We start from the raw sequence: 24,277 nt of genomic DNA, 5'->3' as shown, positions 1-24,277 counted from the left end.
AGCCCAGAACTGGACACTGGGAGCCCAGAGCTGGACACTGGAGCCCAGAGCTGGACATGGGGAGCCCAGAACTGGACACTGGGAGCCCAGAGCTGGACACTGGAGCCCAGAACTGGACACTGGAGCCCAGAACTGGACACTGGAGCCCAGAGCTGGACACTGGAGCCCAGAGCTGGACATGGGGAGCCCAGAGCTGGACACTGGAGCCCAGAGCTGGACACGGGGAGCCCAGAGCTGGACACAGGAGCCCAGAACTGGACACTGGAGCCCAGAACTGGAAACTGGAGCCCAGAGCTGGACACTGGAGCCCAGAGCTGGACACTGGGAGCCCAGAGCTGGACACAAAACTCCAGGTGAGGTCTCACCAGGGCTGAGCAGAGGGGGCAGGAGAACCTCCCTCGACCTGCTGGCCACACTCTGACGCAGCCCAGGACACCGCTGGCCTTGTTGGCCCCACGGAGAACCTGCTGCCCACCGGGACTCCCAAGGCCCTTCCTCCCGGGCCCCGAACACCGCGTCCTCCTTCCGCCGCCATCACGGCCGAGAACTACAACTCCCGTCGTGCCCCGCGGGGCGGCGCCCCCTTTGCAAGCGGGGAAGTCTGGCGTCGCGGGGGCTGCCGGGAGTTGTAGTCCCGCGGGCGGAGCGGCGGGTGAGGCAGGCAGTGCCGGCCGCCGGGAGGAAGCGGGGGCGGCGGGAGCGGGGGCCCCGGGAGGCGGGAGAGGGATGCGGGGGCTTCCCGGGAAGCCGCCTGAAGAGACATGCACCCGGCGGCGGCGGTGGGGCTGGTGTTCGGCGGCTGCTGCAGCAACGTGGTGTTCCTGGAGCTGCTGGTCAGGTAATGGCGGGGGGGGGGGTGGGGGGTGGGGGGGCTTTGGGGGTGGGTTTTTGGGGGGGTTGGAAGAGGGTTGAAGGCCCCAGGGGGTGGGTTGAAGGGTTGAAGGCCCCAGGGGGTGGGTTGAAGGCCCCAGGGGTGGGTTGAAGGCCCCAGGGGTGGGTTGAAGGGTTGAAGGACCCCAGGGGGGGGGGTTGAAGGGTTGAAGGACCCCAGGGGGTGGGTTGAAGGCCCCAGGGGGGGGGTTGAAGGCCCTAAGGGATGGGTTGAAGGCCCCAGGGGTGGGTTGAAGGCCCCAGGGGTGGGTTGAAGGGTTGAAGGACCCCAGGGGGTGGGTTGAAGGCCCCGGGGGGGGTTGAAGGCCCCAAGGGGTGGGTTGAAGGCCCCAGGGGGGGGGTTGAAGGCCCCAGGGGGTGGGTTGAAGGGTTGAAGGACCCCAGGGGGTGGGTTGAAGGCCCCAGGGGGGGGGGTTGAAGGCCCCAGGGGGGGGGTTGAAGGGTTGAAGGCCCCAGGGGGGGGGTTGAAGGGTTGAAGGACCCCAGGGGGGGGGTTGAAGGCCCCAAGGGATGGGTTGAAGGCCCCAGGGGGTGGGTTGAAGGCCCCAGGGGGGGGGTTGAAGGGTTGAAGGACCCCAGGGGGGGGGTTGAAGGGTTGAAGGCCCTAAGGGGTGGGTTGAAGGCCCCAGGGGGGGGGTTGAAGGCCCCAGGGGGTGGGTTGAAGGGTTGAAGGCCCCAGGGGGGGGGTTGAAGGGTTGAAGGGTTGAAGGACCCCAGGGGGGGGGTTGAAGGCCCTAAGGGATGGGTTGAAGGCCCCAGGGGGTGGGTTGAAGGCCCCGGGGGGGGGTTGAAGGGTTGAAGGACCCCGGGGGGGGGTTGAAGGCCCCGGGGGGGGGTTGAAGGGTTGAAGGCCCCAAGGGGTGGGTTGAAGGGTTGAAGGACCCCAGGGGGTGGGTTGAAGGCCCCAAGGGGTGGGTTGAAGGGTTGAAGGCCCCAGGGGGGGGGTTGAAGGGTTGAAGGCCCCAGGGGGTGGGTTGAAGGCCCCAGGGGGGGGGTTGAAGTGTTGAAGGCCCCAGGGGGTGGGTTGAAGGCCCCAAGGGGTGGGTTGAAGGCCCCAGGGCGGGGGTTGAAGGCCCCAAGGGGTGGGTTGAAGGGTTGAAGGACCCCAGGGGGGGGGTTGAAGGGTTGAAGGACCCCAGGGGGTGGGTTGAAGGGTTGAAGGCCCCAGGGGGTGGGTTGAAGGACCCCAGGGGGGGGGTTGAAGGCCCCAGGGGGTGGGTTGAAGGTCCCAAGGGGGGGGTTGAAGGGTTGAAGGACCCAGGGGGGGGGTTGAAGGACCTCAGGGGGTGGGTTGAAGGGTTGAAGGCCCCAGGGGGGGGGGTTGAAGGGTTGAAGGCCCCAAGGGGTGGGTTGAAGGGTTGAAGGACCCAGGGGGTGGGTTGAAGGGTTGAAGGACCCAGGGGGTGGGTTGAAGGCCCCAAGGGGTGGGTTGAAGGGTTGAAGGACCCAGGGGGTGGGTTGAAGGTCCCCAGGGAGCCGGGGGGGGATGGGGTGTGGGGTGTGTGTGGATTTGCTGGGCCCCAGGCCTTTGTTGTGTCGGCTTCGGATGGGTTTTGGGGTGGGTTGGTTGGTTGGTTGGTTTGTGTTTTGGGGCTCTGTCCCCCTTGGCTTGGGGCCCAGTCAGATTCACGGAAGCACAGGATCACAGGGGTTGGAAGGGAATCCTGAAAGGTCACCCAGCCCAACCCCCCTGCCAGAGCAGGGGCACCCAGAGCACATCACACAGGATCCAGGTGGGTTTGAATGTCTCCAGAGAAGGAGCCTCCACAGCCTCTCTGGGCAGCCTGTCCCAGGGCTCTGTCACCCTCACAGGAAAGAAGTTCTTCCTGATATTCACATGGAACCTCCTGTGCTCCAGTTTGCACCCACTGCCCCTTGTCCTGTCACTGGACATCACTGAACAAAGCCTGGCTCTGTCCTCCTGACACTGCCCTGAACATATCTGTGAACACTGATGAGGTCGCCCCTCAGTCTCCTCTTCTCCAAGCTCAAGAGACCCAGCTCCCTCAGCCTTTCCTCATCAGGGAGATGTTCCACTCCCTCCATCATCTCTGTGGCTCTGCCCTGGGCTCTCTCCAGCAGTTCCCTGTCCTTCTGGAGCTGAGGGGCCCAGAACTGGACACAACACTCCAGATGTGGCCTCACCAAGGCAGAACAGAGGGGGAGGAGAACCTCCCCTGACCTACCAACCACCCCCTTTCTAACCCACCCCAGGATCCATTGGCCTTCTTGGCCACAAGGGCACATTGCTGGCTCATGGTCATCCTCCTGCCCACCAGGACCCCCAGGTCCCTTTCTCCTGCCCTGCTCCATCATGGGCTGCTCAGGTGCCAGGGATTTCCCATCTCTGCTGACATGGGGGCCAGTGCGTCAATCTGGCCATAAAACATTCATAAAACCCCTGCTCTCTGATCCTACATATAGCAGCTGAAATACCAAGGAGGAAGACGTGCAGGAGCTGGCCTGGGATCCCCTGGGATGGCAGGCAGGGTCAAGGGCATGTTGTCCATCTGGAAATGTCACCTTGGGCAGCCTCACGTGGCTGGAGAGCCGACAGGATGAGGACGAGGAGCCCTTTGTGGCACTCAGAGCAAAGCTGGATTGCCAGGTTGCAGAGGGAGGAAGGCTGAAGTTTGGGCTGTGCCTGAGCACAGCAACACCTTCCTCACCCTGAGGGAGGAAGGCTGGCGTGGCTTAGAATCAGTGGTGGTCTGTTGGATTTGTTTTCAGGGCTGGTCAGCTGGCTGTGAAAGCAGAAGTGCTAGACTTGACTGGGAAAGAGGCCTGAACTGGCTCTGTGTCTGCAGTCACAGCAAGTCAGCATGGAGCTGCATCCCCTGACCGTTCAGGACTGTGTCCACTTCAGTCATGCCCAGGCTTTTGAAACTAATAATTAAAACCTGCCCTTGCTTCCTCCCCACCCATCATCATCCCAGATCGCTAAGAGAAAAAGGGAGTGGAAAAGAGAGCCTGGCCCTGTCAGGCAGCAGTGGGGATATTTGCTTTGAAGTGTGAGGCCAGGACACAGGGGGACCTTTACCACAGGGCTGCACAATCACTGGATAAATCAAGAAGCAGTTCCCTGGGGAAGAGACATTGCACGAAGAGTTGTCTTTCCTCTCCAGGATGGCTCTAACCTCTGCCTTTCCTGCCTGGCTTGTGCTGCAACATCAGGGAGGGAGCAGGAATGGGCCCCTTTGAAGTGAAGAAAGCTTTGGATCTGGACACATTAGCTTTGTGTGTTCTCCAGTCAGACCTTAAAACAAAAGTGAGCCAATGGGCTCTTCTCAAAGGCTGCATTAGTTGTCTAAACCTCAGAAGGGCTTTTGAGCAGCAAATCTAAAGTCCAATTGGAGATACCTAAGAAAAGCTGCTTTTTACACACAAGCTTCTCTTAAGCATCACATCTCATCCACTTTAGAAGTTCCTCTGTTCCTGACAGCTCAGTTTCTATGCCCCTCTCTTGCCCTGTTCACCTTTGGTCCCTAAATTTGGGTTATTTCTTTGGGTCTTGTTGTTGTCTAGAGGGGAAAAAAATAGTTCCTCTTGAAGATGATCTTTCCATAACAAGCAAAGTCCTGGAACAAGGTCACAGGGAAAGGCAGTGACCAGACTGACAGTCTAGTGGGGAATAACAAAGGTGATTGGAAGACATTTGCTCAGATTTATGAGGAAAGAGTAAAGGAATGAGAACTGTTTAGTCTAGAGATGCCTGAGGAGAGACAAAAGACTTCAGATGGGTAGAGAATGGCTGCAGAGAAGAGGAGATAAATTTTTCTGCTGGGCTCTGGAGGCAGAAAGTGAAATAAGGGGCTTAAATTGCTGTGAAATGGAGGTAAAGCAGGTGAAAACCCCAGGTTTGCTCTCTCTCAGTGTAGTGAAGTGGGTTCATAAGAGAGAGAGAGAGCAGGGAAACTCCTCCTTGGAGGTTTTCAAAAGCAAGTTAAGAGAAAGAAGCCTGGATGGGGCAAGAAGTGCCATCCAGTTCATCCCATTTGCCCTGTCTGGAGCAACCCAGCCTGTTCTGCTGATGTCCTTTACTAGTTGTCCTGGGGAAGTCTGTCTTTGAGCCAGGATGCCAAAGCTCTGTGTGGCATATACAGACAGGCCTGGTTAGAAAGCCCATGATCTGCTCTTTGCCTCCTGAAACTGTGTCCTTGGGAGGTACCTTCCCTGTAAAAATGGCTCTGCCTGGTAGATCAGGGGGTTTCCTCCCTTTATGGTGCAAATATGGGGGTGATTGTTCTTCTGGAGGGACTGCTGAAGAAATCCTCTGTGAAATGTGGACTCCAGGGATTTGGTTGTGTTGAGCTATGTCTAAATGAGTGTGCTCTGCCCTGAGCTGATGTGCAAATACTGGGGTAGTGTTTGTGCTCCCCCAACTCAGGGGCTGTTTGGGAGCCCCACTCAGGCTGTTTGTCCCACCAGGCACCAACAGCCCACCCAGACAATTCCATCTGAGGAGGCAAGGGGACAAGTGACATCATAGTGTTTCTACATGGCTTCTGGAGGACTCTGTTGGCTACAGCTACAGCAGATCTTTGGTTGATACATCCAGATTTCTTGCCACTTCTTTTAGCTCTCTCAGTGTGCTGGGATTGGGAGTCAGACACAGGCAGATGCAGCCTGGGTTGGTGGTGGTTTTTTATTGTCTTTTTGTTGTCAGTCAACACATAACCCTGTGTCAACACTTCAGGTAGTGTGAGGTCCTGTCTGCAGCAGGTGACTGAATGGAAGGATCTGTGAACTGGGAGGAAACAAAGCCTAGTGGATGGTGTGACATGCAGGATGCACAGTGCTTGTCTCAGAACAACCCAAGAGATAAGTGATGTACTTAGGCACTCAGGATATCTGTTGTTTGTCTTGAGACATGTAAGAGTTAAACAAGATTTGCTGATGGACTAAGGAGATGTCTCACCAACCCCAAAATGTCTCACCAAAACGTTTTACTACCCACCCCCCCCCTCATGGAAACCTGAGAACTGGGGGGTTTAGTGTGGGACATGCTGAGGTTGGAGACAAGGGAGTTTTACAGCTGGTGCTGGGAGCAGATTATCCAGTGATAACCAGGCCTTGAGATTCCATGAAAACCACTGACTTGGCAGGAAAAGACAGAGTGCCAGTCTCAAGCCACCTCCTAGGACTGAACCTCCACTGCAGTAAACTTACCCTTGTGGTGCCACTTGTCTCAACCTCCTGTTTTCAATGGCTGATCTCATCAATTAGCCAAACAAAGACTATCTGCAGGACACAGCCCCAGGTACACCCCCCCCCCCCCATCTCAGATAGAAGGATTTTCTCACCTGTACAGGGAGAAAAGTGGGGGTGCAGTGAGCAAGAACTGTATAAAAATCTGGGACACTATGGGTGCAGGGAAGCACTTCCCCACCGTGGTAACTGTTCTCCTGTTTGCTGTCCTTTGTATCTCTGCTTTCTCCTTCCTGTCTCTGTTTTCCTCCCTGTCCTATCCTCTCTAGGGACTTTGTTGTGTTACTCCAGTGAAGTTTGTTGTGCACGTGACATCTGATCTCCTTTGCCTCTTAATTTCACCATTTGGGATCACCTTTACACCTTTTCACAGCTCCTGCTGGACAACAAAGGGTGCAGCTCATCCCAGGAGAGGGAAGGCAGAGTCCAGCCTCACCCAGACCTCCATTTTGGTGAGGAGTGTTAGAAAGCAAGGGGGTTCTTCCCCATCTCTTGTAAGAGACAGGTTTTGTGCAACCTGGTCTAGTGGTCGGGTTCCCTGCTAGTGGCAAGGGGGTTGGAGCTTGATGATCTTTGAAGTCCCAACTCAAAAAATTCTGTGATTCTGTGATTCATTAAAGGGACAATAGATGAGCCTCTGCCATTAACATACGAAAGATCTGATATAACACCTGAGCTGAGAGGAGCTTGAGGAAGAAGAGCTGTGCTGGTGGTTGGTGAGGCAGAAGAGCTGTGCTGGAGCTAGAAGAGCTGTGCTGGAGAAGGGCTGTGCTGGAGGCAGAAGGGCTGTGCTGGAGAAGGGCTGTGCTGGAGCTAGAAGAGCTGTGCTGGAGAAGGGCTGTGCTGGAGGCAGAAGGGCTGTGCTGGAGAAGGGCTGTGCTGGAGCTAGAAGAGCTGTGCTGGAGAAGGGCTGTGCTGGAGGCAGAAGAGCTGTGCTGGAGAAGAGCTGTGCTGGAGAAGGGCTGTGCTGGAGGCAGAAGGGCTGTGCTGGAGGCAGAAGAGCTGTGCTGGAGGCAGAAGAGCTGTGCTGGAGGCAGAAGAGCTGTGCTGGAGGCAGAAGGGCTGTGCTGGAGGCAGAAGAGCTGTGCTGGAGGCAGAAGAGCTGTGCTGGAGGCAGAAGAGCTGTGCTGGAGGCAGAAGGGCTGTGCTGGAGGCAGAAGAGCTGTGCTGGAGGAGAAGGGCTGTGCTGGAGAAGGGCTGTGCTGGAGGCAGAAGGGCTGTGCTGGAGGCAGAAGAGCTGTGCTGGAGAAGAGCTGTGCTGGAGAAGGGCTGTGCTGGAGGCAGAAGAGCTGTGCTGGAGGAGAAGGGCTGTGCTGGAGAAGGGCTGTGCTGGAGGCAGAAGGGCTGTGCTGGAGGCAGAAGGGCTGTGCTGGAGGCAGAAGAGCTGTGCTGGAGAAGCAGAGCGGGGCTGGTGGTTGGTGAGGAAGAAGGGGAAGAAGGTGCCCAAGCAGAAGTTTCCCTGCAGCCCATAGTGAGATGGCAGCTGTGCCCCTGCACTCGTGGAGGAATGTGGTGGGACATTCCCTGAAGGCGCCAGGAGGGGTGAACATGGCCAGGGGACTTGGATTTTGTGGCCAGAGGATTTGCTGCCTGTGGACTCTGATTGCACGGCTGTGGAAGCCCCCGGGCCAGGAGAGTTTGTTCCTGAAGCCCCCATGACTCTGTGGGAAGCCCAGGCTGGAGCAGCTCTGGACCTGGTGGGAAGGACTCATGAAGGAGAGGTTGGTGGAGGACTCTCTCCCATGGGAGGGACCCCGTGGGGAAGCAGGGAAGGACTGTAAGGAATCTTCTTCCTGAGGAGGAAGGAGCAGCAGGACCCACCAGCCTGTGAACTGACTCTAAACCCCATCCCCCTGTGCCCTGAGGGGAAGGAGGAAGAGAAACCAGGAACAAAGGGATTTGGGCCCAGGAAGAAGGGAGGGGTGGGGTAACACATGCAAGCCCTGCTCTGTGTGTGTCTGTGTCCTGTGTGTGTGATTAGTGTGAAATGAAATTATTATTTTTTCCCCAAGTTGAGTCTGTTTTGCCCGGGATCTTAATCGGTGAAGAACCCTCCTTGTCCTTTGTCTCAACCTTGATGATTTTATGATTCTAAGACCACACACCAGCCCCAGTGCCTGTTTGTGCACCCAGTGTTGTCTTATCTTTGTTTTGTCCTGGCAAGATCTTTAAAAATTGCCACGTATCCAAATACTGGATCATGACACATGGAAGCAGCCTTGGTTTCTTCCAAGTTTACACTTGCTTTGTATTGTCCTACATAAGGTTTACAAGGCTGGACCTTGGCCTCTGTCTCTGCTTCAGGATCTGTTCTCTTCTGCCAAATAGTTTTTGAACCTCTTAACCCCATGAGGGTTCATACAGCAAGGATTGAAGTCTCGTGGACAACTGAGCTCTGAAAAAATAGGAAGATGGGCAGGTGGGTAGAGGTGAAGGGCTCAGGCTCGTGCCTGCCTTCTGGAAAACACAGGGAGAAGGTGACCTTTCCAGGAGCTGTTTGGTGGCATTAACCAGAGCACTGCTGCTTCTTCTGAGTTGTCTACAGGGTGACAGTGAAGATTTTCATTTAGATGGGATCTGGGGAACAATTCCTTCCTGGCAAGGGTTGTCAGGGCCTGGCCCAGGCTGCCCAGGGCAGGGGGGGAGTCCCCATCCCTGGAGGGGCTTCCAAGCCCTGGAGATGGTGCTGAGGGACACGGGGCAGGGGTGGCCTTGGCAGGGCTGGGGAAATGGTTGGACTTGCTGATCCTCAAGGTCTTTTCCAAGCAAAACAATTCCATGATTCTATGACCCAACTTCTTAAGTGCTCATGACTGTGTTGTGTGAGCAAGTTGGGTGCCTGTGCAGCAGGGTGGGGATCAGACTCAGTGACCTGCAGCTTCTCCAGTGAGTCCTTGGCTTTGGTTTCTGTCTTGCAGCAGAGAAGGGGGAAGTTCTTGCCTACATTTCTCCATCTCCTGCTGCAAACACCAGCGAGCTTTCTGATTCTCTGATGTGTCACAGCCTCCCCTGAGCCCACAGCTGACTCTGTGCTCCCAGGAAACCCTCTGGTGCTCCCTCTAAGCTTTTTAGGAAGGAGACAGAGTCTGCAGCAGGCATGTCTGCTAGGAATGGGTGAGCAACACGCAGGGAGTGTTAGTTTAATGTCAGGCTGTTGTGGGCTTTCTTGCCCTTGTCTGAAATTTCTCTTCCCTCAGAATAAGCACACCAGGTTGATTTGCTCAAAGGTGGTGTCATTTCTGCTGCCAAGGCAGAGGAAACTGCAGTGCCTTGGTCCCTCTGGGAGGACAAAGGTGCTCAGCTAAGAGGGTCTTGTTTGAGGTCAGACACTTTTGTGGTTTTCAGTGCCTTGAGGGGTTGGAAAGCACCAGTGCAAAGCATGTGTCACATTAGCAAGCTCCCTGGCTTGCCTCACTGTCACAGAGCCATGACCTTTTGGGACTCTGGACACAGCTTTGGGCCATGGAGATGATATGAGGGCTGGAGCAGCTCTCCTGTGAAGACAGGCTGAGGGGGTGGTGTTGGGGGAGTTCAGCCTGGAGAAGAGAAGGCTCCAGGGAGACCTGAGAGCACCTTCCAGTGCCTGAAGGGGCTCCAGGAAAGCTGGGGAGGGGCTTGGGACAAGGGCAGGGAGGGATGGGAGCAGGGGGAAGGGTTTCCAGCTGGCAGAGGGAGCTGGAGATGAGATGTGAGGGAGAAATTCTGGGCTGTGAGGGTGGGGAGAGCCTGGCCCAGGTTGCCCAGGTAAGCTGTGGCTGCCCCATCCCTGGCAGTGTTGAAGGGCAGGTTGGATGGGGCTTGGAGCAGCCTGGAATGGTGGGAGGTGTCCCTGCCCATGCAGGGGGGTTGGAACTGGATGATCTTTAGGATTCCTTCCAACCCAAACCATTCTGTGACTCCGTGAGCTGCTGTAGGTTCCTTTTGGATCCTACACCCAACCTGTTGGCATCCAGCAAACACAACAGAGCAGAGAGCTACAGCTTGCTGGGTGAATTGGAAGCAGGTCCAAGCTGATGTCCACACAACCTAGGGATGAGGTGTGAGCAGAACCATGGACACTATGCCTTGCTCTGCAGACATGGGCCTGACCTCAGCCCTTCCCTCATGCAGTGGGAATAAGGGCTCTTGGAAACCCTGCTGCCTTCTTCCTGAGTGGACTCATCATTCCACCCAACCTCTAGCAACCACAGCAGCTTGTAGGTGTGGAGAGGGCCCTGTCAAAACCACTTCCCCATGAGAAGGAAGGAGACCCAGCTTCAGTGTGGTTCTATCAGATCCTGCTGGGATGTTCTACAGACCTGGGAGATGCCACCCATTTCTCCTTTCACTTCCTGACCCACTTCACCATGTGCCCCATGGTGGGGGTGGCTGCTGGCCTCCTCTCTGGATTTATCTGAGGAAGAGGGTGGCTGCACAAAGATCTACAAGTAGAGCTGGATAAAATTCCTGCAGGGAAGTGTCTCACAAAGACAATGTGAGAACCTGGACCGAGAAAGCAGTGAAGCCCCTGGGGGTTGATGCTCACTCTAGGTAGATGAGCTGTTAGTCTCTTTCCATTGCAGTTTGTTCTCTGTGGCATTTCTCTTAGGCTTTTCTCTCTTTTCCATGCCTTGCAGGCAGATTCCAGGATGTGGGAACATAGTGACATTCTCCCAGTTCCTGTTCATTGCCCTGGAAGGCTTTATCTTCGAAGCCAACTTTGGGAGGAAGAGGCCAGCCATCCCCATAAGGTACAGTTGATCTGAACACTTTTCCTCAGGCAGAAATTGGCTGTTATCTCAAGAAGTGTTTCATGAAAGGCCTTATCCATTTACCCTGGCCAAATCCCATCCATTCTGCAGCATTTGGGAAGCCTCCTTGACAACCTGTCCTGCCTGAGAAAACACAAACTCGTTTGTTGGGAATTCTTAATAGGAAGTTGCCATCAAATGCCTTCCTGTCCATGGAGCAGGGCAGGATTTCGTGCAGCTCAGAGTCTGATGTGTTTGAAGAGCTTATTGTCTCTCTGGGGCTTGGTGCAATGGGTGGGGGAGGGAGAGATTTACTGGAAAGTCCCTCGGGTTCCTCTTGCATTTCTCCATCAGGGCTGATCTTGTCCCGGCAATTGCCCGGCGTGTTGGTGCTCTCTCCTCTGACACTCGCTCAGTGGCTGAAATGAAGTGAGGAGGTTTTGTGGGGCTCCTCAGCAGACTGCTGAGCCTGTGGCAAAACAGAGTGCTGTGCTGAGTGCTTGGGACAGACAGAGATCCTCACGACAGAAAGCTGAGGGCAGGTTTAGTGCCATTTGTGGCTGCGGCACAGCGAGGAGCTTCATTCTGTGGTACGAGCCAGCGGGGTGGGCTGGCAGCTCAGAAACCAAGCCTGTCCTGGGCTGCATCCCCAGCAGCCTGGCCAGCAGGGACAGGGAAGGGATTGTCTCCCTCTTCTCCAAACTGGTTAGACTCCTCCTGCAGGGTTGGGTCTGGTTCTGGGGTCCCCAGCATAAGAAGGACATGGAGCTGTTGGAGAGAGGCCAGAGGAGGCCCCAGAGATGATGGGAGGGCTGGAGCAGCTCTGCTCTGGAGACAGGCTGGGAGAGCTGGGGTGTTCAGCCTGGAGAAGAGAAGGCTCCAGGGAGACCTGAGAGCACCTTCCAGTGCCTGAAGGGGCTCCAGGAAAGCTGGGGAGGGGCTTGGGACAAGGGCAGGGAGGGATGGGATGAGAGGGAATGGATGACAACTCAGAGAGGGGAGCTGGAGATGAGATTTTAGGGAAGATATTATTTATTGTGAGGGTGGGGAGAGCTTGGCCCAGGTTGCCCAGGGAAGCTGTGGCTGCCCCATCCCTGGCAGTGTTGAAGGGCAGGTTGGATGGGGCTTGGAGCAGCCTGGGCTGCTGGGAGGTGTCCCTGCTCAGGCAGGGGATTGGAACTGGATGATCTTGAAGGTCCCTTCCAACCCAGACCATTGTGTGATGTATTGTGGAGGCTCTACATGTTGACATGTAGAAACATGAAGGAACATGAAGGTGTTCAGCCTGGATTAGAAGAGTTTCTTCTTCCACTCAGGCCCACAATGACTGCTGGCAGGAATTGAATCCCCTCAAATCAAGCCTTGTGTTGTGCCACTATTCTTAGGAAAGACAGATATGGACAAAGTCCATGCTAAAAGATGCAAGCTGGGCTATCTTCAGTTCCCCTTTGCTTCTGGGATTAGCACAGGCTGAGCCAGTGCAGGTCAGCTTGCTTCCTCTTCTAAGGGCTTCCTTGCTACATCCAAACTGGATTGATCTCCTGGTTAGTCCTTTTAACAGACCCAACAGCTGGGTGGGCTCCTGCTCAGCTCCAGACCTTTCCTTGCAACCTGTGATCTGTTCCCAAGGTGTCTCCCACCCAGGTTCCCAGGGAGGTATCTGCACAGCTATCAGCATTTTTGTGTGTGTTTGTGTTTCAGATACTACTTCATCATGGTGACCATGTTCTTCACTGTCAGTGTAGTGAATAACTATGCCCTGAACTTAAATATTGCTATGCCACTGCACATGATCTTCAGATCAGTGAGTACTGTCCCACCATCCTTTCCCTCCTCATGTGACAACTCTTCCCACCATCTCTGCCAACACTGTCCCTGGTGCATGAGTCCTGCCACCTTCTCTTCCCTGAGGGCACCAAGACCTCCTGCAAAGATTAAACTCCAGCTAACTTGTGGGGAGAGCAACCTTGCTCTGAAGGCTCAGTTCCAGTTCTGACTTTCACAGGGTTAATCATTACTTTTCAACTTAATCACCAAATTAGGAAACTGAGGCTCGAACAGGCTTCATATTTCCAAACATGGTGGGGAAGTAACAATGAAAAAACCAAGGCCAGACTCTGGATGGGCTGGGAGAGTTGGGATGTTCAGCCTGGAGAAGAGAAGGCTCCAGGGAGACCTGAGAGCACCTTGCAGTGCCTGAAGGGGCTCCAGGAAAGCTGGGGAGGGGCTTGGGACAAGGACAGGGAGGGATGGGATGAGGGGGATGGATTAAAACTGGAGGAGGGGAGATTGAGGTGAGACATGAGGAGGAAATTCTTGAGTGTGAGGGTGGGGAGAGCCTGGCCCAGGTTGCCCAGGGAAGCTGTGGCTGCCCCATCCCTGGCAGTGTTGAAGGGCAGGTTGGATGGGGCTTGGAGCAGCCTGGAATGGTGGGAGGTGTCCCTGCCCATGCAGGGGGGTTGGAACTGGATGATCTTGAAGGTCCCTTCCAACTCTAACCATTCTATGATTCCATGATTCCATGGACTGAATTGCTGGCCAAAGGGACCCAGCTTTCCCTTCCACTGAACAGCCAAACCAGTGGCTCATCTCCTAGTGTAGGTTAAATGCCCCAGTTAGAGAGGATAGATTTGGCCTAGTTCCACCTGGGCTTCTCCTGCATGGAAGGGCCTCTGCTTTGGAAGGTGCTATTAAAGTGGATCTTCTCTTCAGTGCAGAGGAGTGTGAGGCTAAAACATCTGTTGAAGGCAGAGAAAATGGAGCCCCAGCTGCTGGGAATTACAAAATGTGCTGGGCAGGGTCTGTTCTCCCACAGCACATCATGGGGTTGAGCTCCCTGAAGTCAGGAGAGGGTGAGAAGAAGGAAAACCAGACAACTAGTCTTGGAGCCCTGTCCTGCCTGTATCAGGAGGGATGATTCTTGTGTTGCAGCCCTGCTGTCTATGGACCTGTGCTCCTGTTCCCAGTGACAAACACAGGGGTTTGCCCACATTTGAGGTTGTTTCACACACTTCCACCAGTGGACCAAAAAAAGGAGGAGACCCACTGGTCAGAAGATCCTTGTACCCTGTTTGCCAAGTCCTTGTTCCCAAGCCACTCAGCTCAACTTCTCCTGTCCTCCTAGCTGAAGGGAGACTCTCCCCATCCCATCACTCTCCCTGCCAGTGTTCTGCTGGTGTTTTGCTCTTAGTTTTATTGAGTTTGTGGTGTTTCTGTGGGATGGGCATCCCAGCCTGGGGAGTTTTGTCATGCTGACCTTCTCTTTTGGGTTTTTTTTTTTTCCCCTCCTCTCTGTTCTTTCCCAGGGCTCTCTCATTGCAAGCATGGCTCTAGGCATCATCATTCTGAAGAAAAGGTAAATTCACAAGCCTCTTTCTTGGGTCATTAGAGTATGTTTTGCCACTGAATTAATCCTGACTGGTTGTTTAGTTCTCCCCCTTTCTTTTCTGTTAAATATTCTTCTTTTACTGGTGGGGAAAGTGGGACACAGAGGGGTGCCTGGCCTAGAGGCTGGAGGAGTTCCCTCTTCTGCATGTCCACCACCCTTCACTCCTTCATTTAAGCAGGCATGGACTGAAGAGAGATTTGTGTTGGGGTTTCTGGCTGCAGGAGCACTGATAGCACCCTGGTGTTTTGGCTCTTGCTGAACAAAGCTCACACAGGGCCAGGGCTTTCTCTTTTTCCTCACTCTGCCCATCAGTGAATAGGCTGAGGGGGGGGAGCAGAAGCTGGAAGAGCCAGGACAACCCACCCCAAATGGCCACAGGGGTGTTCTGTGTTGGGCACTGCAATAGAAACCAGGGTAGAGGAAGGAGGAGGCTGGGGGGAGTTGGCTTCCAAGATGAAGATGCTTCTGGGAGGTGGTGAGTGGTTGGTTTTGTTGTTGCTTTTCCCACACAGACACTTAAAAAACTCTTTAGGGTTTTCTCACTTGCTGTCTCTCCCATCCCACGTGGCTGGGGGGACACTGAGGGGGCTGTGTGGCTGCTTGGCTGGGGTCAACCCACCACAGTGGGCAAAGACCTCAGGTCAGGAATGTCCTCTGAGCTGCTTGGGGTCTGGCTGTTGCACCAGGGTGGGCACATCCCCTTCCACTCCATCACTGTGCAGAGCTCCATGCTGGCTTTGATCTGTGAGGGATCCTTGGCCACAGGCAAAGGGATCTGGCTCCAAATGCTTATTTTTTGTTGCAGTTGGAGTAATTTGCCTTCCCTCCCACCAGTGTCCAACGTTGGGTGGTGGGTGTGTGCCCATCACCCCAAGTTCACACCAGGGTAATGGAGCACAGTGCAGTGCAAGGGAGCAGCAGGTGAACAGCATGAGGCTGGGTTGGATCTCTGACCATCTTATCTTCTTCCCTCTGCAGGTACAGCATATTTAAGTACACCTCCATAGCCCTGGTGTCCCTGGGGATCTTCACCTGCACTTTCATGTCTGCAAAGCAAGTGGTAAGGATTGGAAGGGGCCTGGGGTCCTAGCTGTGAACCTTATTGACAGGAGGAGCTGCTGGCAGCACCTTTGGCAGGAATTCCCTTTGCCTGACTATTAATGGAGAATCAAGGTATCTCCCAGCTCTAGATCTGCTCCCTGAAAGCTCTTGTTCCTGGTCTAATTTTCCTGTGGTTTGGAGGGAGGGGACACATAGAATCATGGAATCACAGAAGGGTTTGGGTTGGAAGAGACCTTAAAGATCATCCAGTCCCAACCCCCCTGCATGGGCAGGGACACCTCCCACCATTCCAGGCTGCTCCAAGCCCCATCCAACCTGCCCTTCAACACTGCCAGGGATGGGGCAGCCACAGCTTCCCTGGGCAAATGGATACACAGGGATTTGATTTAACTTAATTACAGCTGCCTTTTATCCTGTCTTGTTCAGGTTGCTGTTTGCTGAGAACACACCACTGTTTTTTTTTGCCACAGCTAGAAGCTGCTTTCTCTTGCCCTTGCTGCAGTGTGTTGCAGTTAAGAGCAGGTGAACCTTAAACAAAACCCAGCCATCTTAAATGTCCACTCTTTTTATCCCAGGGGAGATTGTCAGCTTTCAGGGTAGGTTCTTCCAGACTTGTCATGCAGCTTGACTTTCTGTGGCCCTTGAAATCAAGCCCATGTATTTGGAGGAGGGAGTGAGGAAAATCCACATGTAACACCACTGTGGCCTTTTCCTGGGTCAGCACCCACAGCCTGATCTTGTCAACTGAAGAGAGAAAATGGCATAAAGTGGTGGTCAAGTGAAAATGGGTTGCACTTCATCCAGCTCTGAGAGACTGGAAATGAAACAAGGCTGTCAAACCTCCAAGTCCATCAGAATTTAACAGCTATTTATCCTCTCAGGGTGTCTGAGGAAGGTCTGTGCTGTGCAGCCTTGCTCTGTGTTAGTCCAGCTAAACTCTCAGCAGGGATGGGGTTTGGTGGGGAACACAGTGTTGTGACAAAGGTGAGTCATCTAATTTGCCACAAAACCACACTGAGAAAGAGTTGAGCCAAGCTGTTCTGCTTAGAGTTTTACCCCTGGCTAACAGGGTAGATGGAGATGAGATCTGAGGGAGAAATTCTCTGCTGTGAGGGTGCAAAGCAAAGTGTGCTGGAGTTGCCACCACCTCTGTTCAGCCAGGGAAGCAGCTCTGGAGAACATGAGACTTTTGGCTGGTCTTTGCTTTATGGGCTTGCTTGGAACACCACACACAAACCAAGAGGGAGGAAAGAGGCAGGTCCAAAGGAGCTGCAGGGACATGGTAGCTCATGATGTCTGTGTTGTGTCTCCCTCCACCAGGCATCTGACTCCAGCTTAAATGAAGAGGATGGACTCCAGGTTTTCTTTTGGTGGCTGCTGGGTATGTGAGTGCCAGATCTCCAGCCAGCCTTGCTGGGATCCTGGCAAGACTTGGCTCCCTGATGTCCTTGGCCCTGTGGGTGGTGCAGAGCAGACTGGGGGGTGGGAGTCCCCTGGCTGAGCTTGTGCTGAGCATCTGCTGTTGATTTGCAAAGAAGAGGGTTTTGTGGCACTCAGCAGCAGCTTTGTGCCAGGAGACACTCTTCATTTGGCCAACGAGTTGAATACAGCACTGGAGGGGTTTCTGCAGGGAAGGAAGTGGTTTAGTGACAGAGTGAGACTCCATGGTTGCAGATACCTTTGATTTCTCCCTGCAAAAGCAGGATCTGATGCTGTGAGCTGCCTGGCAGAGAGGGAGAGAGGGGCTGCAGCTGGTTCAGGTGGTCATTCAGCCCATTATTTCATGGAGGAGCCTCTCCAGTCTGGCACTTCAGTCTATTTTTAGACCTCCAACCTAGATTTATGGGTGGCTTTTCAAGGAGAAGGGGAGTGATGCACTGTCACTAGTGGCAACCAACCATATCCCTGGTATCCCACCAACTCTTCTTGCCAGGGCTGAGAGTCTTTTTAAAGGGATGATCTTTCCAGAAGTCTCTTTGGCATCTCAGCCTTTTCCATAAGCTACTGGTGTCCTCAAGACCATAATCAATTTTCTGCCCATCCTATCAAGTCTGGATGCTTTGTTTTTTTTTTTCACTGCAAGGCAAATCAAGGGGGTTGTGGAGCTGTTTTGACTTGATCTCTGCCATCCCTGGGCAGTGTTGCAAGGCTGTGCTCCTCTTCCAGGTATTGCTGCACTCACCTTTGCCCTCCTGATGTCTGCCAGGATGGGGATTTTCCAGGAGACTCTGTACAAGCAGTTTGGGAAGCACTCCAAAGAGGCCCTTTTTTACAATGTAAGTCACCCTGTCTCTTCTGTTGCTTTTACTGGGCAGATGGAGCTGCTGAGTGAGTCCCTTCCCCTCCCACTCAGCACCAATCCCAAGGATCCAAGGCTGGAGGAGGGAAGGGTGTTGCTCCTCTCCAGATCACAGAAACACAGGCTGGTTTGGGTTGGAAAAGACCTTAAAGCTCATCCAGTCCCACCCCCCTGCATGGGCAGGGACACCTCCCACCAGCCTAGGTTGCTCCAAGCCCCATCCAACCTGCCCTTCAACACTGCCAGGGAAAAGCCTGGTTTTCCAGGATGAGAAGTGGGGGGGTTCCCATCATCTGTTCACACCCTTCCTTTCCTTTCCTTTTCTCTCCAGCACGCGTTACCACTCCCTGGCTTTCTGCTCCTTGCCCCAGACATCTACCACCATGCAGTCCTCTTCAGCCAGTCTGGTGAGTGTGGCACAGATGGATCCTTCCTTTCAGGGTGAATCATTGAGTTCCCACTTAATGACAGACGAGGAGACTGAGGCTCAAACAGGCTTCAGTTTTCCAAAGGGGACCAGGAATTAACAATAATAAAACCAAGCCCAGACTCTGGATGGGCTGGATTGCTGGCCAAAGGGACCCAGCTTTCCCTTCCACTGAACAGCTAAACCAGTGGCTCATCTAGTGTAGGTTAAATGCTCCAGTCAGACAGGATGGATTTGGCCTAGTTCCACCTGGGCTTCTCCTGCATGGCAGGACCTCTGCTTTGGAAGGTGCTATTAAAGTGGATCTTCTCTTCAGTGCAGAGGAGTGTGAGGCTAAAACATCTGTTGAAGGCAGAGAAAATGGAGCCCCAGCTGCTGGGAATTACAAAATGTGCTGGGCAGGGTCTGTTCTCCCACAGCACATCATGGGGTTGAGCTCCCTGAAGTCAGGAGAGGGTGAGAAGAAGGAAAACCAGACAACTAGTCTTGGAGCCTGTCCCACATGAAGCACTTTCACACCTTTCTGTCCTCTGCAAAAATTCTGTAGGAGGTTTTAGCCCAGCAGTTGTGCACATCAGGCTGTTGTCTCTGGATATTCAAGCCCTTTCAGTTTTCAGCTTTGATAGCCAAAATCTTGGGGACCTTGTCCAACCCCTTCCTCACGGGGGGCCAGATGCCAGCATGCTTGGAGAAGTGGTGATTGCTGGCTCTGGAGAGCCTGGCTGTGGGCAGCAAAGCTGAGCCCTGAGTTGCTGTGCAGATCCCTGTGATGAAAGCCCAAACTTTGCACAAATGCACCCTCGAGCTGTTGGGCCCAGCCAGATGGTTCATCCCCCCAACCCTGAGCTGTGCAGCTGCTGAAGTTGAACAGTAAAATCCACCAGGATTTTCAGTGCCAAGAAACCTTTTCTGTTCTCATTCCAATTTTATGAAACTGGAGGGATCCTGACCGAGTGGTGGTTTAATTCCCTCTTGCTCCAGGGGATAGATCATGTGTCCCAGGTCATGGTCAATCCAGGACAGGAGAGAGACATGTCTCCTTGGATCTTCTTTAAGCATCAGCAGGGCAGTGACCTTGCTCTGTCCTTTCTCCCCACAGAGCCCTTCCAGGTCCCAGTGATTGGGCTGACCCTGCCAATCATGTGGTTCTACCTCCTCATGAATGTCATCACTCAGTATCCTTTCAAAGCTCAGCTTGAGACCTGCCCTGAAGATGGAAGTGGGGTGGGAGAGGAGGAATGGGGTGGGGAGGCTGAGTCTTTGGAGTCTTCCCTGTATTTGGGAGCTGTTGTTTGTGGAAAGCAAAATGTTTGTGGACTTTTCACCAGAGAGGGCAGTGATAGGACATGGGGGAATGGTTTTAAACTGAAAGAGGGGAGATTTAGGTCAGACATCAGGAAGGAATTCTTCACCATGAGGGTAGGAAGGCACTGGAACAGGTTGCCCAGGGAGGTTGTGGCTGCCCCCTCCCTGGCAGTGCTGAAGGGCAGGTTGGATGAGGCTTGTGCAGCCTGGTGTGGTGGGAGGTGTCCCTGCCCATGGCAGGGAGGTTGGAACCTGATGATCTTGAAGGTCCCTTCCAACCCAAACCATCCTATGATTCTCTGAAAGTACAGAGCAGGATTTCACCTGGGGCTTACAATTTTCTCCAGGGTGGCTGAACCACCTGGCCACAACCTCTTGGGAAAATACAGACTGGACTTTCACTGGGGTTTTATGTTATTTCCATGAAATCTGCCACCACCTCCCCAGGGCCAGGCTGGCTCATGGTGCTTCTGCTCTAGGTAGAGGGGACAGATCAGGAGCCATTTGTGTGCTGCATCAGTGTGTGGATTCTCCCAGGCAGTGAGGCCAGCTCTGAAAGTCTGAAGAAGCTGAGATGCCCTCCAAAAAGGGACCCTTCAGTCCCAGCCCCTCTTACCATTTTCCTTTCACTGGAGTGAGCCCTGGGCCCTGTTGCTCCTCATGCTCCTCCATGAAGCCCCCTTCTTTAATCTGCCTTTCCCATGGCCCCTCCAGGGGAAGAGGGGACTTCTGCTGGGTATCAATGGAGAAGCTGCTTTTAGCTTCCTTGGCTCCATGGCAGGGCCTGCAAACCCTGTGCACCATTTTGACAACACATCATCTTGTCCTTTGGACAATAGATTCAACCCCAGCTGCTCTAGTTGGGGCAGTTTTGCTGTCCCAGAGCAGGTTCAGGGGGAGTCTGGGAGATCTGGGGTGTCCCTGGGTTTTGGAGTGAAGCTGTTCATGAGTGAGCTGGGGAGAAGGGACTTTTTACTAGGGCATGGAGAGAGAGGACAAGGGGAACTGTGTCCAGTTCTGGATCCTCCAACCTAAGAAGAACATGGAGCTCCTGGAGAGAGTCCAGAGGAGGCCACAGAGATGATGATGGGAGGGCTGGAGCAGCTCTGCTCTGGAGACAGGCTGGGAGAGTTGGGGTGTTCAGCCTGGAGAAGAGAAGGCTCCAGGGAGACCTGAGAGCACCTTCCAGTGCCTGAAGGGGCTCCAGGAAAGCTGGGGAGGGGCTTGGGACAAGGGCAGGGAGGGATGGGAGCAGGGGGAAGGGTTTCCAGCTGGCAGAGGGAGCTGGAGCTGAGATGTGAGGGAGAAATTCTGGGCTGTGAGGGTGGGGAGAGCCTGGCCCAGGTTGCCCAGGGAAGCTGTGGCTGCCCCATCCCTGGCAGTGTTGAAGGGCAGGTTGGATGGGGCTTGGAGCAGCCTGGAATGGTGGGAGGTGTCCCTGCCCATGCAGGGGGGTGGGATTAGATGATCTTTGAGGTCCCGTCCAACCCAAACCAGCCAGTGATTCTCCTCCCTCTCTAACCAAGCTGGGGCTCTCCGTTGCCCACTCCTTCTCCCCCCCAAAGCCCTGCCCGGGGGCTCCTCCCTGCCCAGCCCCAGCTCCCCTTACCTCCTGCTCCCAGATACGTTTGCATCCGCGGCGTCTTCATCCTGACCACCGAGTGCACCTCCCTCACCGTCACCCTGGTGGTGACGCTGCGCAAGTTCGTCAGCCTCATCTTCTCCATCCTCTACTTCCACAACCCTTTCACAGCCTGGCACTGGTTGGGCACCTCCTTTGTCTTCGTGGGGACTCTGATGTACACCGAGGTGTGGAACAGCCTGGGGCCCTTCCTGGCCAGCTGGAGGAAGAGGCCCAAGGAGGAGTAACAGCCAGGGACTCTGCAGGGACCTTTCTCTTGCTTGACAGAGCAGAGCAGCAGGGAATTCCCCCCCCTGGGGGGGGTTGTGTTTTTTATCCCAGGAGGTGTTGGCTGTGCCAAGCTCCTGGGAAATGTGGAGCCTCTGCTTGGGAACCTACCTGAGATGGATCATGGAGAGACCCGACGGTTCTTCTTGCAGGATTGAGTTGTTTTTATGCAGCCCCTTTTGCTTCCAGCCCCTCCTCCCTTTTTAGTTCTCAATTGAATAACCCTTTTTAAAGTGATAGAAGAGCTGCCCCAGTTCTGGTAGGAGCCCAACTCTGCTGTGGTGCTGTTGTCCACTCCTCCTGGCTCTGATGAGCTGGACCCTGAGCCTGTTTGGTGTCATCCTTTCATGTCCAGGTGGCCATAGCAGGTGGTTGACCCCCAAGGAGCTGCTGGTTGTTCAGCAGGTTGTTGGTTGCCCTGGAAATGCCAGGTCTGGCTGTGAACCTGGGTCCTTGATTGCCTGATCCTACCACCTGTGCTGGGAGGGTGTTGGAGACACCTGGAACTAGAGCCTTCCAGTCTGCCCAGTAGATCCCCCCACTGGGGAATGGCTGAGGGAGCTGATTCCCAAGCCACTGAGCCCCCATCAAGAGTAGCAGAGCCCAGCTGGGAGCTTGAGGAAACCAAAAAGGGGTGATGTTAAGGGGGGGGACAGAAAGTGTCACCTTCTCAGGGAGATGGTGAAGTGCTGTTGAGGCTTCACTCAGTCCTCAGGTGTTGCCCTGATGCTTCACCAGCTGGAGGATCTCCTGGGTTCCTCCTGCTTCTGTTGGGTCCTCAGTGCAGGTCACTTTTCAGTCGCTTCCTACTTCTTCCCTTGTCCCAGGGGTGCTCAGTGGGCTTGCAAGAAACTGCAGAGCCCCCACCATGCCTGTGGGCCCCCCAGATCCAACCCAACCTCAGGGTTCCAATGATGCCAAGAAGCTGAAGGGCCAGTACAGCTGAGCTTGTCCTGCTGGGGTGGAGTTGGTTTTCCTGTCTCTTCACCCAGTTCTCCTCTTTTCTCCTCTCTCCCCTCTTTGGGCATCAGCTTCCCTGGTGGCATTTCTGTGCACCATGGCAGCATCCAGCTGGCACAGGGCTGGTGTCCCTTGGTGTCACCTCTCAGGTGGGGCAGGGCTGGGCTGCAGGAGCTTGGGGGGGGGTGTGTGTCCTCGTGCACACAGGGAAGGTGTCACCCAACAAGGTGAGGAGCAGCAGCCACAGCTCTTCTAGGAGCTGCTCAGCACTGGGCAGAGCGAGGGTCAGCACCTGGAGCTTCATCTTGGTCTTGGAGCAGCAGAACCAAGTGCTTGGACCTTGCCTTGTCCTGCCTCAGTTTCCTTGGAGCACCTGGTTCTCCTCATCGTGGTACCATCCCTGTTCAGCCTGTGGGAACTGGAGCAATATCAGCCTGAGTCACATCAAGCTTGGCCAAGTGAGGACTCTGTTCCATCACTCCTCCCACCCAACCTCCCAAAGGTTTCCAGCCTTGGTGTTTGTAGCCCCGCCAACCTTCAACCTGGTCTGGGGGGCTTCACCCTGAGGGCAGCCAAGCACCACCTGGCTGCTCAGTCACTGTCCCTCATGGTGGGAAGAGCTAAAGCAAGAAAACTTGGGGGTAAAGAGGGTTTAATAAGCAAAAGAAAGAGGAAGAGGGGGAGAAAACCCCACAAGGAATGCAAAGACAACCCCTCACAGCCACCCCCCGTTAGACCTGTGTCCCAGCCAGTGGCCACCTTCCCACACCCTCCTCCTCTGCTTTCATTGCTGGTTTGTACCTGGATCAGTTCTCTTGGGTTTGTCCTTTCCCAGCTTCTTGCCCACCCGTGGCTTAGTCACTGGTGGGGGCAGAGGGAGGCAAAAGGGACACGTTCAAGGGCTGCAGCACAGGGGGGGGGTGCTCAACAAAGCCACAAATCCAAAGCCCAGCACCATCCCCTCCACCATGGAAGATGGGAACTCCATCCCAACCAGAGCTAGGACCATCCTGACAGGCCCTGCAGCTCCCTCCATCCTCAGGGTTTTCCTCTTCTGGTTTTGATTTTTGTCTTCAGCCTAAAACTCCTCTGGTGGTTTGAGTGTCAGGCAGGAGATGTTTGCAAGGCTTGTGTAGAGCTGGTGATTGTTTCACCTCCTGCAGGTCAGCTCTGGCTTCCAGCTCTTTGTGCAGGCTCTAGGAAGGACCCAGGGGGATGCAAAAACCTTCACCCCTCATCTTCATCCTCAAGAGATTTGTACACAGAGCTTCAGCTGAGACAGGGAGGTAGGGGAGGACGACACAGATTCAGTGCAGGAGCAGCAGGGCCACTTGGGGTTCTTCAGAGCTTGGCACAGGGGTGTGACACCAGGCTGAGGGCAGGAGCTGCATTCAGGGTTGGGCAGGAGGAGCTGCAGGTCCTTTGAGGGGGCTCTGGGGGTGGCTGCTCTACCCTTGGGTAGGAGTTGAGCAGGTGCCTGAGGGGTGGCACAGCCTGTACACAGCCCCCTGCTTCATTCCTCTCAAGGACCTTGCACGTTGTCTCCAGCTCCCATGAGATGCTGGTTGGTTTGGGGACCTTGGGCTTTCTCTTTGTTTTAACCACGTGCTGTCCTGGGGCTTCACTCAAACCAGGTGTCAACACTGGGTCATTACTGGTGGTGTTGGGGGGGGGGATTTTTAATTCTTTTTTTTTAACTTAGTGTGATTTCTGACTTGCTGAATATTTGCAGCTCTTGAGGTGTCAACAAAAGTAGCAACGATTCCCTTCCTGCTGTAGGAGATCAGGGGAGCTTGTCCTTTTAGGAGATGAAGGAAAGGTCCAGGCAGACCCCATGAGCCAAAACTAGTGTTTGCATCCAGGTTCTCCCACCCCAAAATGGGGCTCCTGATTTATTTTTCACCTTTGCTGTAGAAATAATAGCACAGAGTTTTTAGCAGAGGCTGGAGAAGCGGGTGAACCAAAGCACTTTTTGATCAAAACCTTCTGGATTCAGCAGATTTTTGGGCCTGGCTGGTTGGGTTTAGGGGTTGGGTTTTTCTGGTTGGGTTGTTTTTGTTTTGTTTTTAAACAATCAAAATAAATGCGTGTCCAAGTG

At 54.4% G+C, this 24,277-nt stretch overlaps 1 protein-coding gene across 1 annotated transcript; it reads left to right on the top strand.

The window, feature by feature from the left end:
* Nucleotides 1-667: 667 nt before the first annotated feature.
* SLC35B4 (solute carrier family 35 member B4) lies at nt 668-24,277 on the top strand. The gene is made up of 10 exons (XM_051612626.1): nt 668-838; nt 10,716-10,829; nt 12,531-12,633; nt 14,135-14,184; nt 15,196-15,277; nt 16,600-16,660; nt 17,446-17,555; nt 17,910-17,985; nt 19,105-19,180; nt 20,933-24,277. The coding sequence occupies exons 1-10, from the start codon at nt 762-764 to the stop codon at nt 21,177-21,179; spliced, it is 996 nt and encodes a 331-aa protein (XP_051468586.1). The 5' UTR covers nt 668-761; the 3' UTR covers nt 21,180-24,277.

The sequence above is a fragment of the Apus apus genome, chromosome 1 (assembly GCF_020740795.1).
Source record: "Apus apus isolate bApuApu2 chromosome 1, bApuApu2.pri.cur, whole genome shotgun sequence".
NCBI lineage: Eukaryota > Metazoa > Chordata > Aves > Apodiformes > Apodidae > Apus > Apus apus.
The sequence above is the reverse complement of the archived record's forward strand: the minus strand, read 5'-3'. Positions and strand labels throughout refer to the sequence as shown.

Excerpts from the sequence above, each read along its gene's own strand:
- SLC35B4 (XM_051612626.1), top strand. The coding sequence starts at position 762 with ATGCACCCGGCGGCGGCGGTGGGGCTGGTGTTCGGCGGCTGCTGCAGC. Across the intron at positions 12,634-14,134 it reads TGCACATGATCTTCAGATCA|GGCTCTCTCATTGCAAGCAT; the intron begins GTGAGTACTGTC and ends GTTCTTTCCCAG. Across the intron at positions 17,556-17,909 it reads AAGAGGCCCTTTTTTACAAT|CACGCGTTACCACTCCCTGG; the intron begins GTAAGTCACCCT and ends TTTTCTCTCCAG.